At 51.5% G+C, this 15,067-nt stretch overlaps 1 protein-coding gene across 1 annotated transcript in view; it reads right to left on the bottom strand.

Moving 5' to 3' along the window:
• Nucleotides 1-15,067, bottom strand: part of Impg1 (interphotoreceptor matrix proteoglycan 1) — an 81,160-nt gene that overhangs the window by 5,730 nt on the left and 60,363 nt on the right. The window contains exons 12-13 of the mRNA XM_048354489.1: nt 13,151-13,367; nt 3,693-3,855 (exon numbers count right to left, since the gene is read on the bottom strand). Of these exons, the coding sequence (XP_048210446.1) occupies nt 3,693-3,855; nt 13,151-13,367 (380 nt within the window). The remainder of the gene's footprint in view (nt 1-3,692; nt 3,856-13,150; nt 13,368-15,067) is intronic.

Here is a 15,067-nt window from a genome sequence, read left to right as displayed (position 1 = left end):
GCACTTAGGGCTATGAACTTTCTGCTCAGCACTGACTTTGCTGTATCCCAGAGGTTCCATTCTGATGTTTTCATTTTCATTGAGTTGTGAGAACTTTCTAATTTCTTCCTTAATTCCTTCTGTGACCCAGGTGTTATTTAGTAATGTGTTGTTCAGCCTCCCTGTGTTTGAGTAATTTCTATAGTCTGCTTTATTGTTGAGAACTATTGTTGAGTTTAATTCCACGGTGGTTGGATAGGATGCGAGGGATTATGACAGTCCTCTTGTATTTGCTTAGGGTCTTTCTGTGTGCTGTGCTGTGATATATTTGGAGAATGTTCTGAGAAGGATGTGTATTGGGTCATTTTTGGGTGGAATACTCTGTAGATGTCTGTTAAGTCCATTGGGTTATGGTGTCATTTAGTTCAGAGGCTTCTTTGCTTATCTTTTACTTGGTTAGCCTATCCTTTGGTGAGAGCAGGGTGTTAAAAATCTCCCACTATTATTGTGTTTGGGTCTATTTTGTTCTGTAAGTCCGAGAGTATTCATTGAACATATTTAGTTGCTCCATTGTTTGGTGCATAGATATGGATCACCGTGATTTCCTCTTTATGGATCATTCCCTTTATTAATATATAATGACCTTCCTGTCCCTTTATACTGGTTTTAATAAGAAGTCTATTTTATCAGATATCAAAATAGCTACTCCTGCCTTCTTGCAGGGTGCATTTGCATGGAAGATCTTCTTCCATCCCTTCATTCAGAGTTTGTTTTTATCTTTGACTGTGAGATAAGTCTCTTGGAGACAACAAGTGGATGGATCTTATTTTTTGATCCAATCTGCAATTCTTTTTCTTTTGATTGGGAATTGAGTCTATTAATAATTAGGTTATTATAGAGAGGTGTGTCATGCTTTCTGCCATTTTATTTCCTGCATTTTGCTTCTCTCCTCTTTCTGTGCATACTACATTGGTCTTCTCATGACTTTTGTCTGATAGGTTTCCTTGATTTTGATTGTTTACAGATTATATCCCTCACTTTAATATTCTTTGTAATGCTGGTTTAGCGTTCATGAATTCCTTTAATTTTTGTTCATCATGGAAGGTTTTGGTTTCACCATCAAATGTAAATGATAACTTCACTGGGTACACCAGTTTGGGTTGGCAGTTGTTTAGATGGTACCTCTTTAGGCTCTCCTCGCATTGAAAGTTTGTGTGGAGAGTCCGCAGTGATTCTGATTTTTTTCTTTCCACTGAAATATAGCTCATTCTTTGATTTTGCAGCATTTAAAATCAATTGCTCCCGACATAGTTTTTGTTTGTGTTTGGTTTTTTAGTGGTTGATTGGAGGTAAGAGTCTCATTGTTTTTCCTGCCTAGTTTGGCTTCAAACCATGATCCTCAGATCTCAGCCTCCTGAGGAGGATTCCAGGAAGGAGCCTCGGACACCTGGTTGCAGGATGTCTAAAACTAGAGTGCTTGAGTCAAATTGAAAATGTAGTAGGTACTCCTGATAAATTTCTCTCAGAAAGGGCTATCCCCATTTTACCCTCCCACCAGTACTTCTTTCCGGTTTCCATGGCCTATGCTGGTTTAATCCAGCTTCTTTTGCCAAATTCACAAGTGACAAAGGGTATCTTCTTATTTATTTTTGTTTTAAGTTCTCTGGTTATGGAGAGGCTGATTACCTTCTGTATTCCATTGGACATTTGGATTTCTCCATTTTTTTTCTTTTCTTCTTTTTCTTTTATTTTCTTCCTCTGGTCCTGGTGTTTGAACTGAAAATCTCATGCTCTTGCTTGTTCCTTGCCTGTTCACAGCTGAGTGATGCCATTAGCCTGGCTTTTTGCTGGTTAACTGCAGATGGAGTCTTGAAGACTTTTGTACCTGAGCTGGTTTGGAGCTGTGATCCTCTAGATCTCACCTGCTCAAGTAGTTAGGATGACAGGCACAAACCACTGGCAGTACACTTTTGTATAGGCTGCTCATTTTAATAATTGGGTTCTTGTCACTTATTGATATATAAGGTGTTAGTATTACAGACGTTCGCTCTTTGTCTATGATATGGGTTACAAATATTTTTCTTTGATCTTATTATTGTTGGCTTTATTCATGATAATTTCCTTCTGTAGAGATCTTGATGTCTTCTGGGGTTGGTGTCATAGTTAGGGTGGCCTTTTAGGACAACATTACAGAAACACTAAGAAATTATTACTTTCATAGTTTAGGTAGGTTTGGATATTTGGTATAAAGTTGATATTCTCTGATATGAAACTAATTTTTAAAAAATAAATGGAAGGGCAATTGTACTCTAGCCACCATTGACTTGCCCATATTCTCCTAATTTGAAATGCCCATTAACATGAGTTTCCTAACGTATAAGGGTCTTAGAGGAGGGTATTAGCTCTGTCTGTTGTCTACCTGATAGAAGAGTCCACAAAATATGCTCTCCCGGATCATCTCAGAGGGCTTGAGAAGAAGGGCACAGTGCTGTGCTCCACAGTTCCAGGTCTCCCACACCCCGAGTCCACTGTACACAGAAAGCAACTGCATCTCACCGCCATTTCCCCTTTCCACCTTGCACTTCCTGCCTGGCTATGAAGACTGATTGAACTCAGCATGCGGTCCTCAGCTCCAGAGAGTGGACCACGACATGCATTGCAACTGACGCCACAGAAAATATTTAGTGGCAAATGGAGATATTGTAGGTAACAATAACAACAAAAACTGACCCTAAGCTGCCCAGTAGTGATGGCTCATGCATGTAATCCAAGCTACTCAAGAAACTGAGATCTGAGGATCAGGAATATCCATGAGACTCTTATCTCTAACCAGCAAAAGTCCAGAAGTGGAGTTGTGGCTACACACACACACACACACACACACACACACGTAAATTGACTATACAAGAGCTCATTCTGATTTCATTTTGGATTCTTACAAACAAATTCTATAAAAGCCTAACCACCAAATGGGGGGGATAGCAGAGGATCCGGGCCTTCCTACGACTCCTCCATATTGTGCACCATTCTTATCATGAATGCCACTGAGCTTACAAATGGAGAAGATCGTCACAGCTCTGCTGCCAATGAGGTAGTAAATGGCAACGTTCCCACCCAGATTCTTCCATCCTCTCCTACTGGGCACGGGAAGCACAGCCCCAGGTCAGTCCACGGCTTGCCAAGGTGACCTTGAGGTCACTGTGTGGCTACTGGAGGCAGAGCAGAGCCGGGCAGGCCTGGTGGGCCTGCGGGTTTGCTCAGGCGCTGCTGGTGCCACTGCAGCCCGCGGAGCTGTGAGGACGGCGGGCTGACGGGGCCAGGTGATTAACAACTATTTCACTTGTTGTTCTAAAGGTGATGCACGGTACATAAGTCAGGTAAGGAGTACATTTCTTTTTGGACAATGTCACTCTTTTCCTTCATCTCCCAGGTTTCCCCTCCCCACCCAGGGCTGTGTGCATTTGTGAGCCATGATGTCACTGTTGTCCCCTTCAACAGCCACAAGCTGCAATCATTATTATTTTGTCGGATTTCTTAAATATTACCTCCATATGTATTAATATATGTTTATGTCTAAGAAATGGAGCACATTAAACAAGACCTCTGTAAACCTAATTTCCTGATATATAATTATGATGTTATATTTAGTTAAATATATTAAATTTCAATGTGCTAGCTCTATACTTAAATTGTGGGGTGGGGGGCTGGCCTACCTGCGCGGGGCCTCGCAGGCCGCCGGGTCCCCGCCTCCGCTGCCCTCCCGCCCGGGCCCGCGCCCCGGCCCGCAGCCGCACGCGGCCTCCCCGGTCTGCTCGTCCCGGATGCACTGGGCGGATCCACCGCAGGCCAGGAAGCGGCAGGGGTCGGCTTGGTCGCCTGGAAGAGACGGGGCGGGGCTGGGCGCGGGGCGCACACGCGCCATCACAGGCGGGAGGGGAAGCAGGCACGTGGGGCGCACACGCGTGATCACAGACGGGAGGGGAAGCGGGCACGCGGGGCGCACACGCGTGATCACAGACATCTCAGACGGGAGGGGAAGCGGGCACGCGGGGCGCACACGCGCGATCACAGACATCACAGACGGGAGGGGAAGCGGGCACGCGGGGCGCACACGCGCGATCACAGACATCACAGACGGGGCGGGAAGCGGGCACGCGGGGCGCACACGCGCCATCACAGACATCACAGACGGGGCGGGAAGCGGGCACGCGGGGCGCTGGGCACGCACACACACACGCAGGGACACGCGGCAAAACAATCGCTCATCCATCACCATTTGGGTGGCCAGCACCCCCTCCCCCCTCCCCCAGGTGTGTCTGCACCCAGACATGGAATCAGACAGACTGCCTAAGGGAGGCAAGGAAGTGGGGGGGGAGCGGGGACCAGTCCTCCCATCCCGCGGCCCAGGCTTCCGAGTGGCCTTTATGGTCTCTTTCCTAAAGAAACGCTTTGAAACTGCCCATCATCGTCCCCGATTTATTTAGATAGGACGGGGAACAAGAATCCAGCACGCGGGCTGGGATGTAGCTCAGTGGCAAAGCGCTTGCCTAGCAAGTGCAACGTCCTGGGTTCGATCCCCAGTACCAAAAAAGAAAACACAAAAAAATACAGTTAAAAAAAAACAAAAACCCAACCAAGAATCCAGCACGCTTGTGTATGGTACACATCCCATCACTGGAAGGGCTTCCTGCTCAATCAGTCATCAATCGATCTGTCTGTCTATCTATCCATCTACCTACCTACCTGTCTATCTACCTGTCTATCTACCTGTCTATCTATCTATCTATCTATCTATCTATCTATCTATCTATCTATCTATCTATCTATCTATCTATCTATCTATCTATCTATCTATCTCTGGCCTTGCAATGTCTTCTTGCCGCCAGCATCTCAAATAGGCGAGGAACTAGGGGAACAGGCTACCAGGGGCCACCTGTCCCTCCAAAAAGTCTGGAGGAAGTAAGACATGCCCAAAGGTAACTCCACAGGAGAAGCGCAGGCCTTGGGTGGTCAGGGAAATTTCGAGAAGAGAGGTCTTGCAGGGCTTGCTTGCTGTGGGTGGAGGATGAGTGTTCCCACCAGAGAGAGGGCAGAACCAGCAAGGCGGGGGGAAGGAAACAGGAGTCAAGGAGAGCAGGGGAGGGCCAGGTAGGAGGGAGTAGAGACTTGTGGAGGGGGAGGAAGAGGAGGGAGACTGCAAAGATACAGAGAGGCCTGTTTCTGAAGGCCTCGCTGAAGGAATCTGAGGTCCCCCCATCCCTAGGGTTCCCCAGGAATCGGAGTTTTACAGGAAGCTCTGAGTCACCAAGGATTCCTCACCAAGGAGAGGATACACTCAATTCAGAACCGTGCTTTAGGCGGCAGAGAAAGCCAACCTAGAATTTTTGGAATTAGTTTGACCTTAGAGATCATCTGGTGTAAGATATTCCCCAAGTGAGGACGCCGGAGCTCGGATTCTGCAGACTTCACTTATCTTACGCTGAAAAGGAAGTGGGGTGACTAACAGCTTTGCGTGAAAGGCTGCGAGACTCTTGGTGAGAGCGGAAATTTGTACAGCCAGTGTGGAAAATGGTATGGACGTTCCTTTGAAGAGTGCAAATAGCTGGGAGACGGTGGCTCAGGCTGAGATCTAAAGACGGTGGTTCGAAATCAGCTTGGGCAGAAAAGCTAAGGAGACTCTTAGCTCCAATGAGAGACGGCTCAAGTGGGAGAACACCGGGCTTGAGCAGAAAGCCAAGTGAGAGCAGGAGGCTGAATTCAAGCCCCAGTATCTGCACACACACACACACACACACACACACACACACACACACACACGTAAAAACAGAACTACCAGATGATCCAGAAATCCTATTTTGGGGGGAATGAAAATCAAAGTTTTGAAAAGATAAGCATTCTCACATGACTGCAGCATTCATTATTTATTACAGCCGAGATAGAGCAACCCCAAACTCCAGGACTGATGAACTGAAAAGAGTTGTACGCGTGTACACGCTGGACCCCTTCCTTTGCAAAAACGTGGATGAGCCCAGAGGACGTCATGCTAAGTGAAATAAACCAGGCCCAGGACAAACACGACTTCATCTATGGAATACCACTTGTCTGTGGGATCTAAAACCCTGAGTTCATGAGTGTTGCGCAGGGAATGGTAGAACTAGATGCCAAGGAGAATAGGCGGATGAGGGCCAGGAAGACGCGGGCCCACAGGTAAAAGTCTCCGGAAAGAGGAATACTCTCTGTGTCCTACTATGCAATAGCGTGACTATAAGTAAACAGAAAAGCACTGTGTATGCCCAAATGCAACAAGAACAAGTACAAAATACAAATAGAAGAATTTTGGGTGTTCTTATCAAATAATAAATTGAGGATAAAGTGTTGGATGCTTTTTAAAATCCCGACTTGATTATTACACAGGCACACAGGTTATGCAAACATCACTGGATCCACAAGCACACACACTGATGTGTTGAGCAGGAATAACAATAAGGGCATAGTCGACCACACCTGTAGTCAGAGCTACTGTAGTTTCGCTTGAGCACAGAAGTTCAAGATCATCCCGAGCAAAATAACAAAATACAAACAAGACAAAAAAGAAAATAAGTATTTTATGAAACAAATAGATTTTCTTTGCTCTGTTTTCTTTTCTCCTCCAACATTACCCCCCCCCCTTTTTTTTGGTCTTGGTCCTGGCTTTTGAACTCAGGACCTGGGCACTCACTGGCCCTGAGCGTTTTTGCTCAAGGCTAGTGCTCTACCACTTGAGCTACATCCAGCTCCACTTCCAGCCTTTTGCTGGTTAATTGGAGATAAGAGTCTCCCTATACTTTTCTGCCTGGGCTGGATTCGAACCATGCTCCTCAGATCTCAGCCTCCTGAGTAGCTAGGATTACAGATGAAGCCACCGACACCTAGTGGCCTGGGGTAAGACCTAGTGAACCTCTATGCGCCCGGTTGCCAACCAGTGCCATCTTGTGGTGAAAGCTAAGACTGCAGGAGATCATTGAGTAGCCCAAGGGCTTCCTGATTTTGGGGGGGTCTCCCAGCAAGCTGGACTGCGGGAGGCTTTTGTGAGCTTCCTGCTCTCCCTGTAGCTCTCTGGCCTCCTAGGGTCAACCCGGCCTGGATAAGCTGACTACATTTCCCTGTCTCATGGCTCTTGAGGCAGGCCACGGTCAGGAATCCTCGTAACGGGCTAAGAAATGGCTCAGCTTCACGCCGAGAGCCGGGTGAGTTCAGGACCAGAGCCGGGGAGAGGAAAGCAGCCGCAGCTCTGTGCTCCCGACTGTACCCTCGGAAGTGGAGGCCGAGAGGAAGAAGCCGGGTCCGTCCCTGCGTCTGCAGCGAGCAGCGTTGGAACAAGGAGCGTATCCAGTCGGGGTGGGCCGCGGGGATGGGTGAAGGTGTTACACACTGCGTCACGCCCCCGTGTTATTTATTTCCATCGGTCAACAGAGAGGCGCAGGCCTTGTTTGCCGTGCATAGCGTCCTGGGTTCGAAAGACAACATAGCCACTCGACACAGATCAACAGGGCCTTGTGAAACCTTCAGCACCCAAAGCTTCAGATGGGCTCCTTTCTTTAGAGTATTTATTGATTTGTTTGCTGGGTTGTTGTTTTGTGCCTGTACTGGGGTTTGAACTCACAGCCTGGCCAGCTAGTTGACCCTCTTTATTGTGCCTGCCACTCTGTGCTTTAGGCAAGCACTGGCAATGGGGCTGATTCTGGGAAGAAGAGCCAGGGACAGAAAGGAAGAGAACGGATTGGCATTAGGACTAGACATTTCTCATGTGCTGGTGCTGTACTTGAACTCAGGACCGCGGGTCCTTACTTGGCGTTTGTGTTCATGGCTGGCCCTCTACTACCTGATCCACATCCCCGCTTCTTCTGGTGCCTTGGAGATGAGCGTTTCCTTGCCCCCCAGGGTGGTTTTGAATTTGCTCCTCAGATCTCAGCTTTCTGCATAGCTAGGATTATAGGCGCAGGCCGTCTATGCGTAGCCACCTGGGAGACATTTCTTACCTGAAGATTTCCTTCTGTTACTGTTTTCTTTCTTTGTCATGCTCTAAAGACATTTATCTTTGGGATTCTAGATTCATTCATGATAGGACATACACCACCTATTTCTTTTTTCCTTAACAATCCCTGGACAATAGCATAAAGTAAATTAGTGTAAACTTTCATTTAGCCAACAGAAATAACGGTCTATTCTTGACTATCCTGTAGCTCTATCTGAGGAGGGCCTTATGGCTTTCTTATGGAGAGAGGGAAGAGAGGGAGACTTGAGGTCAACAGTGGAGTAGGAAGGAAAACAATCAGATGCCATTTTCTAGGCCAGTCTTTTGAAGTCATGAAGTGTGAGTGGAGCTCACGCGAACCCCTCGCGATTGGTTTATAGACCCATCTGTAATTGCCTCAGCTTCCTGGCTGTGCTTAAATCCCTTTGAAATAGACTCTTCATGTTGCCACTAGAGCAGGATCTCTCTAGAACAAATATTGAGTGTGGTCTGGGCCTCCGGGCTTACTAGACCTGCTCGATGGTGAGGAGATTTAATTTTCTGCCCTCGGCTGGGGTAGAGCTGTTCTGCGGGGCAGTCCTGGCGCTGTCGCCCAGGGGGCGGCCCGGGACTCAGCATTAGGGAATGGAATGGGCCAGCAGCTCAGGAGAGAGACCCCAGCCCCACTCTGCACCCCTCGCCCGGGCCTGGCTACGGTCAGAGCCCTGGGGTCCTTGCACTTCACCACCAGCCCCTGGAGCGTCTCTAGGGACCATGACCTTGAACCCGGTGGCCCCAGGAGGGGAAAAGCCATTACACTGGGCGCTGTGCCAAACACTCAGCATACATCTACTTACGCATGTATGTACATCTATCTATTCATCATCATCACCATCATCATCATCATCATCACCACCATCACCATCATCATCATCATCATCATCACCATCATCATCATCATCATCACCACCTCATCACCACCATCACCACCATCATCATCATCACCATCACCACCACCATCATCATCATCATCGATATTTATATCATGGCTCGTCCTGGACAAGTGCGTGAGCTCACGGGGACCCCGGTTCCAGGCAGAACACGGCTGTGCGGTCTCCCCGTCCCCCACCCCGGTCCCAGGGCCCTGGTGCCCCGCGCCCTGGCTCCCGGCCCCGCGCGCTGCTCCCGGCCTCGCCTTGGTGGCGTTAGCGTTAGGATGAAGGGGTAAAGGTCGCCCCGTCGCCCTCCGGAACCCCAAGCGCTCGTCTCCCGGTCCCCACGCCAGACTGCAGCCGGGGCGCACCAGGCTTCCCCGCGGCGCCCGCGCGGGTTGGTCCCGCGATGACGCGCGGCGGCCGCCGGGTGGCGCGCGGGAGCCGAGGCGGGGCGGCGGGGCGGGCGGGGCGCGCGGGAGCCGAGGCGGGGCCGGCGGGGGCGGGCGGGGCCGGCGGGGCGGGCGGGGCCGGCGGGGCGGGCGGGGCCGGCGGGGGCGGCGGGGCGGGCGGGGCGCGCGGGAGCCGAGGCGGGGGCGGGCGGGGCCGGCGGGGCGGGCGGGGCGGCGGGGCCGGCGGGGGCGGGCGGGGCGGCGGGGCGGGCGGGAGCCGAGGCGGGGCCGGCGGGGGCGGGCGGGAGCCGAGGCGGGGCCGGCGGGGCAGGCGGGGCGCGGAGCCGGGCGCCGTCCTTCCCGCAGCTCCCGCGCGCCCGGGAGCCGGGGGTGGGGCGAGGTGTGCCGGCGGGGACCCCCGGGCCGGGGGAGCCTCCCGGGTCCTCCGCCCCCATCCCCGGCGGGCAGAGCACAGGCTCTGCGGTGCAGGGGGCCGGGGACCCCACGGGTGCGGCGCCCCAACCCGCTGCCCACCGCCAATCGGAAGCAAGGAGCCGATTCTGGCTGAGGCTGCACCGGGGAACCAGGCCCCCTCCCCGCGCCCCACCGGGGAACCAGGCCCCCCCCCCCGCGCCCCACCGGGGAACCAGGCCCCCCCCCCCGCGCCCCACCGGGGAACCAGGCCCCCCCCCCGCGCCCCACCGGGGAACCAGGCCCCCCGCGCCCCACCGGGGAACCAGGCCCCCCGCGCCCCACCGGGGAACCAGGCCCCCCGCCTGCATTGCTCGGGGCAGCTGGAGACATTTTCATCTGGGAATTCAGCATAAATTGGGCTCCAGCAGGCGCCGGCATGGGGCTAACACCATCTCACGTTTACCGGCTGCTGAGAGGAAAAGGGACGCGGCAGAAGTGTTCACAAGAAATTAGTGACATTGGGGCTGGGGATATAGCCTAGTGGCAAGAGTGCCTGCCTCGGATACACGAGGCCCTAGGTTCGATTCCCCAGCACCACATATACAGAAAACGGCCAGAAGCGGCGCTGTGGCTCAAGTGGCAGAGTGCTAGCCTTGAGCGGGACAGAAGCCAGGGACAGTGCTCAGGCCCTGAGTCCAAGGCCCAGGACTGGCCAAAAAAAAAAAAAGAAATTAGTTACATTAATTTTAGCCCCAACCTCCACATCCGCATTGTCTTGTTCTTGCTGGTACTCCACGAAGGTCACACTTACAGTCAAGTTAATGACAATATACAGCAATAACTACTAACACATATTAGGCAAGGACCGCGTGTCTGGTATTATACTAAGAGCCTAGGTATGTGATTGGTTAATTCTCACAACCGGCCTTGCGTGCTGGCCTGGGGCTTGAACTCAGGGCCGGGGTGCTGTTCTATAGCTTTGTGTGCTCAAGTTTTGTTTGCACTCTGCCTTTTGAACCACAGCTCCAGTTCCAGTTTTTTTGCTGGTTATTTGGGTAAGAGTCTCATGGATTTTCTTGCCCTGGCTGGCTTTGAACCATGATCCATAGACCTCAGCCTCCTGAGGAGTTAGGGTGACAGGCGTAACAGTGCCTGGCTCCGTATTGACATTTTTCCAGTAGTGGAAGTGCACAGGATTCGAATTCAGGGCTGTGGAAGCCCAGGGCCTGATATCAACCAATCAACTTCTGATATCAACCAATGTTCTTTACAGACCCAGCAAAGCACGCCTACCTTGCCACCTCCTTCTTGCTAAGCACATCTTGTCCTCACAGGGACAAGCCTGAATCTCCCCAGCTTGAACTTGACTTTTTCTTTTTTTTGTCGGTTGTATGGCTTGAACTCAGGACCTAGGTGTTGCACTTGAGCTCTTTTGCTCAAGGCTCGCGCTCTGAGCCACAGCTCCGCTTCTGGTGTTCTAGTTTAATTGGAGATAAAGCCTTACAGGCTTTCCTGCCTGGGCTGGCTTTGGACCCCAATCTCAGCTTCCTGCATAGCTGGGATTACAGGCGTGAGCCCCAGCACCTGGCTAACCCGACTCTGTACGCAGACGCTGTCCCTAAACATAGCCAGCCCTGTCGGGGGGAGGCTGGGGGGGCATACCTCCTAAGTTCTCCTCCTGGCTGGCAGAGCGTAGACACCCCACCGTGCCTGGAAGAGCCCGCCCCTCCCTGTCCTGTCCCCTGGCCTTGAGGGGCATCTGGTGTCTTGGCGGGTTGTAGGACCCACTTGTCAGCAGCCATGGGGAAGGAGCTCCTGGCCCTGGTGCCCCGGGCTGCTGTCTGTTTAAGGCTCCTGTTTACTGAGGGGCTGAGGCGATTTCCTCCCAGTTGCTGCCAAAGCTGCTCTGTCCGTGATAAATGTTTCCTCCTGGGCTTTTTGGGCTTGCATTTGTGCCCAAGGCCTTTTCTCCGCCGCCCGCCGCCATTCTCAGCCCACCGAGACACTTTGAAGTCAATAATAAACCTCTGCTTCAGACACAGCACACGTCAAAGGCACATTCAGTCTGCTTCATTATAGAAGGAAATGTTTGGTGTGTGCGTGTGTGTGCATGTGTGTGTGTGGGGGGGGTGCGTGAGCGTGCGTGCACGTCCACACGAATTCAGGGCCTACTTCTGTCCCTGAGCGGTTTTGGGCAAGGCTAGCCCTGTACCACTTGAGCCATCCCTCCACTTCCTGACTGGGTAGTTCATTGGAGATGAGGCTCACGGACTTTCCCGCCTGCTCTGATGGGAACCCCCGTTCTCAGCCCTTAGCCTCCGGAGTGGCTGGGATTGCAGGCAGAGCCAGCGGGACCTGGCTCCGCGTGTGAATTTTACTACACTTTTCCAGCTAACTCTTACATGGAAGCTGGTGTTGGGCATAAAACTGGGATAGAAAGTTACTTTCTTCTTTCTTTGGTGACTATGAAGTAACTTACTTCAGGCTGAGATTTTGATCTGATTATTTTTTCTCTCCTGAAGGGGCTGTGGTGATAATGTACAGTGACTGGAAGGTTTCTAACATAAAAACTAAATTAAGTACCAGGAAATGGGTGCTTGCACGGGTCAGGGGTCAAGAGGAGGGGAATAGCAGAATGAAGGGGGGGGGGGGCGGGGAGAATGAGAGGAATGTAGGCAAGCCTGCATTGTCTCTGCTACACAACCGAGAAAAGCAAGGGCAAGGGATGAAACAGATCAAGATGACAGATCAACATAGAAGCTAAAAATTAAGAAAAGTGAAAGAAGGGGTGAGATGGGCCCCGCGGGTTGAAGGGTGCTGTGGAAGGGCAACTCCTTCGTACAATTAAAGAAAATGTAAAGAAAGAAAGAAAGAAAAGAAACCCTCAGATTGTCTAAGTCACTAAGAAAGTCCTGTGCACTTGTAGCGCAATATGAATCAGCGTAGCCTGGAGCTACAGTGGGAAAGGTGGGTGTTGGGGAGCGAAGCTTTCTCCCCTCTTCCTCTGTCTTGTTATGGGGCTTGGGGCTGGGGCACTGCTCTTAGCTCTTTTGCTCAAGGCTAGCGCTGTACCGCTTGGAGCCACAGAGCCATTTCCGGTTGTCCAGGGGTTAACTGGAGATGACAGTCTCACCGACTTGCCCATTTGGGCTATCTTTGACCTGTGACCCTCAGATCTCAGCCTCCTGAGTAGCGGGGATTACAGGCTGAGCCCCTGGCGCCCAGCGACTTACTCTGTCTTTTGATGTAGAAGAACATGAACCAGCACATCTCAGATTGCTTCCTTCCTAATCATGGGATTACTCCCCAAAACTTGCTTCATCAGCTGTGATTTTAATTAGGCTTTTGTGGCTTGGTCGTTACCCAGCCTACTCAAAAAAATCACCACAATGGGCACACAAAAGTTCCCGAGCGCCACGTGCTCTGCTGGGTCTGTTTACCTGGCTCAATGCTGAGAGAGTCGCCGTCGATTTCCAGGTCCCCTTGAGCCGCTGAGGAGCGAAAATCCTCCAGGACCCCATGCACGGCCCGGGTGAGGTTGTAGGGCACCCACCGAGCAAAGCGCATCTTGCTGTTCACGATCACGCTCCCGTTGCGGAAGCTGAGGATTTCCAGCTGCCTGAATCCTGTAAGATTCGACTGCAGGTAGGGAAGCAGCTGCAAAGAAGAGAGCAGTCACCCGGTCACCAAGCTCCAAGCACCAGGGCCACCACCCCCGCTTATCCTCGCTTCCGATTGTTTACAACATACATTTCAATTCGCTCTTATTTTATTGTGATAACACTGGGGCTTGAACTTAGGGCTGGGGAGCTGTCTCTTCCCTTATTCACTCAAAGATGGCACTCTACCACTCGAGCCATAGCGCCATTTTCAGTTTTTCGGTGATTAATTGGAGATGAGAGTCTCATGGGGACTTTCCTGTTCAGGCTGGCTTCAAACCTCCATCCTTAGACCTCAGCCTCCTGGGTATCTGGAATTACAGACGTGAGCCACCAGTTCCTGGCTCTTATTTTTATTTTTGGATTTCATGGGAGCTCAGCGTTTCACTACTTAGTGTCTATTTGCGATAATAATGTCTAAGTTTCTACCTTGTTATCTGTCTATTGCGATGGATGGCCAGAGCTTTCTTTATGAGGATTTATGTGAACAGATGGTTTTCTTTTTAAACCCAAGCCAATGAAATCAGTGAAAAATGCCAGGTTTAGGAATTGAGTGTGTGTGTGTGTGTGTGTGTGTGTGTGTGTGTGTGTGCTGGTACTAGGGATTGAAATCAAGGCCTCTCTTTCTTGCTTGGCCTTTTCTGCTCAAGGCTGGCCCTCTCTTGGAGATGAGCGTCTCACTGATTTTTCTACCTGGGTTGGCGTGGAACCACAATCTTCTGATCTCAGCTTCCTGGCTGAGGTTTAGTAATTTTGTAAAAATGAATGAATGGATAAATAAAAAAAATAAATGTATGTTCCAAATGGAGCCTAGGTGTAGACTGACCTAGACCTGCATAACTAAGTGGGATGTCAATATGTAAGTGAGCGGTTTGGAAATGACCCATTGGGATAACGAGCTCTTATGTCAGCGCGTCCGTCTAGGCAGAGAATGGTTTCTGGCCAAGTGGCCGTGGGGAGACGCGGATGCCCCGGAAATGCCCGGCCTTCACCCGCCTGGGGACCGCTGTGGTGTGCCTCCATCCCTTTGTCTGAAGCGTGGGGGGAAAGAAGGCAGTTCCCAAGGCTCCTTTCTAAAGTGCAACTTCATGGCTTCCCAGTGCCCTCAGGGTGTGGTTCTGTTGGTCAGAGCCTCTGATCATCGCTGAGGTCACTTCCCAGAAATGCTCGAGCGAATCCGAAGCGATCTCTGCCGCCCCATGGCCACCGGCAATGAGGCGATGCGGAGACATCCGACGGGGATGCTGAGACCGCACACTCGCTGCGAAACCGACGTCCTGACTCCCGGAGCCCTGGAGCGGGGACCGAGGGGAGGAGCTTCTCACAGGCATCTCAGCCCCCACAGGCCAAGGCCAGCCTCTCGAGCCTTAGACAAAGGCTTAGCCTTCCAGAAAGTATGTGCCACAGAGACTCAGCTTGTCTGGGCTGCCATGAGATGAGGAAAAGCAAAAGGAAGGCCTGGCATCTGTGCCTCCATTCTGTGTTTGCCCCTGTTCTAACTGTCCATGGAGTCACTTTACAGTCAATCACCTTGGGTTCCAGGAAACACAGGACTCACCAGGAGCATCTTTTTGACCAAGGACTACCCCGAAGGAACAGAACTTTGCAGGCCAGATCGCCCCCCAAAAAGGACAATGACCAGTAAAGAGCAGGCTGTGTCCTGCAGCGCCAGGACTCCTCTCGCGTGGACCGGGTGGC

The sequence above is a fragment of the Perognathus longimembris genome, chromosome 9 (assembly GCF_023159225.1).
Source record: "Perognathus longimembris pacificus isolate PPM17 chromosome 9, ASM2315922v1, whole genome shotgun sequence".
NCBI lineage: Eukaryota > Metazoa > Chordata > Mammalia > Rodentia > Heteromyidae > Perognathus > Perognathus longimembris.
Note: the sequence above shows the minus strand (reverse complement) of the source record. Positions and strands in the feature narration are given on the sequence as shown.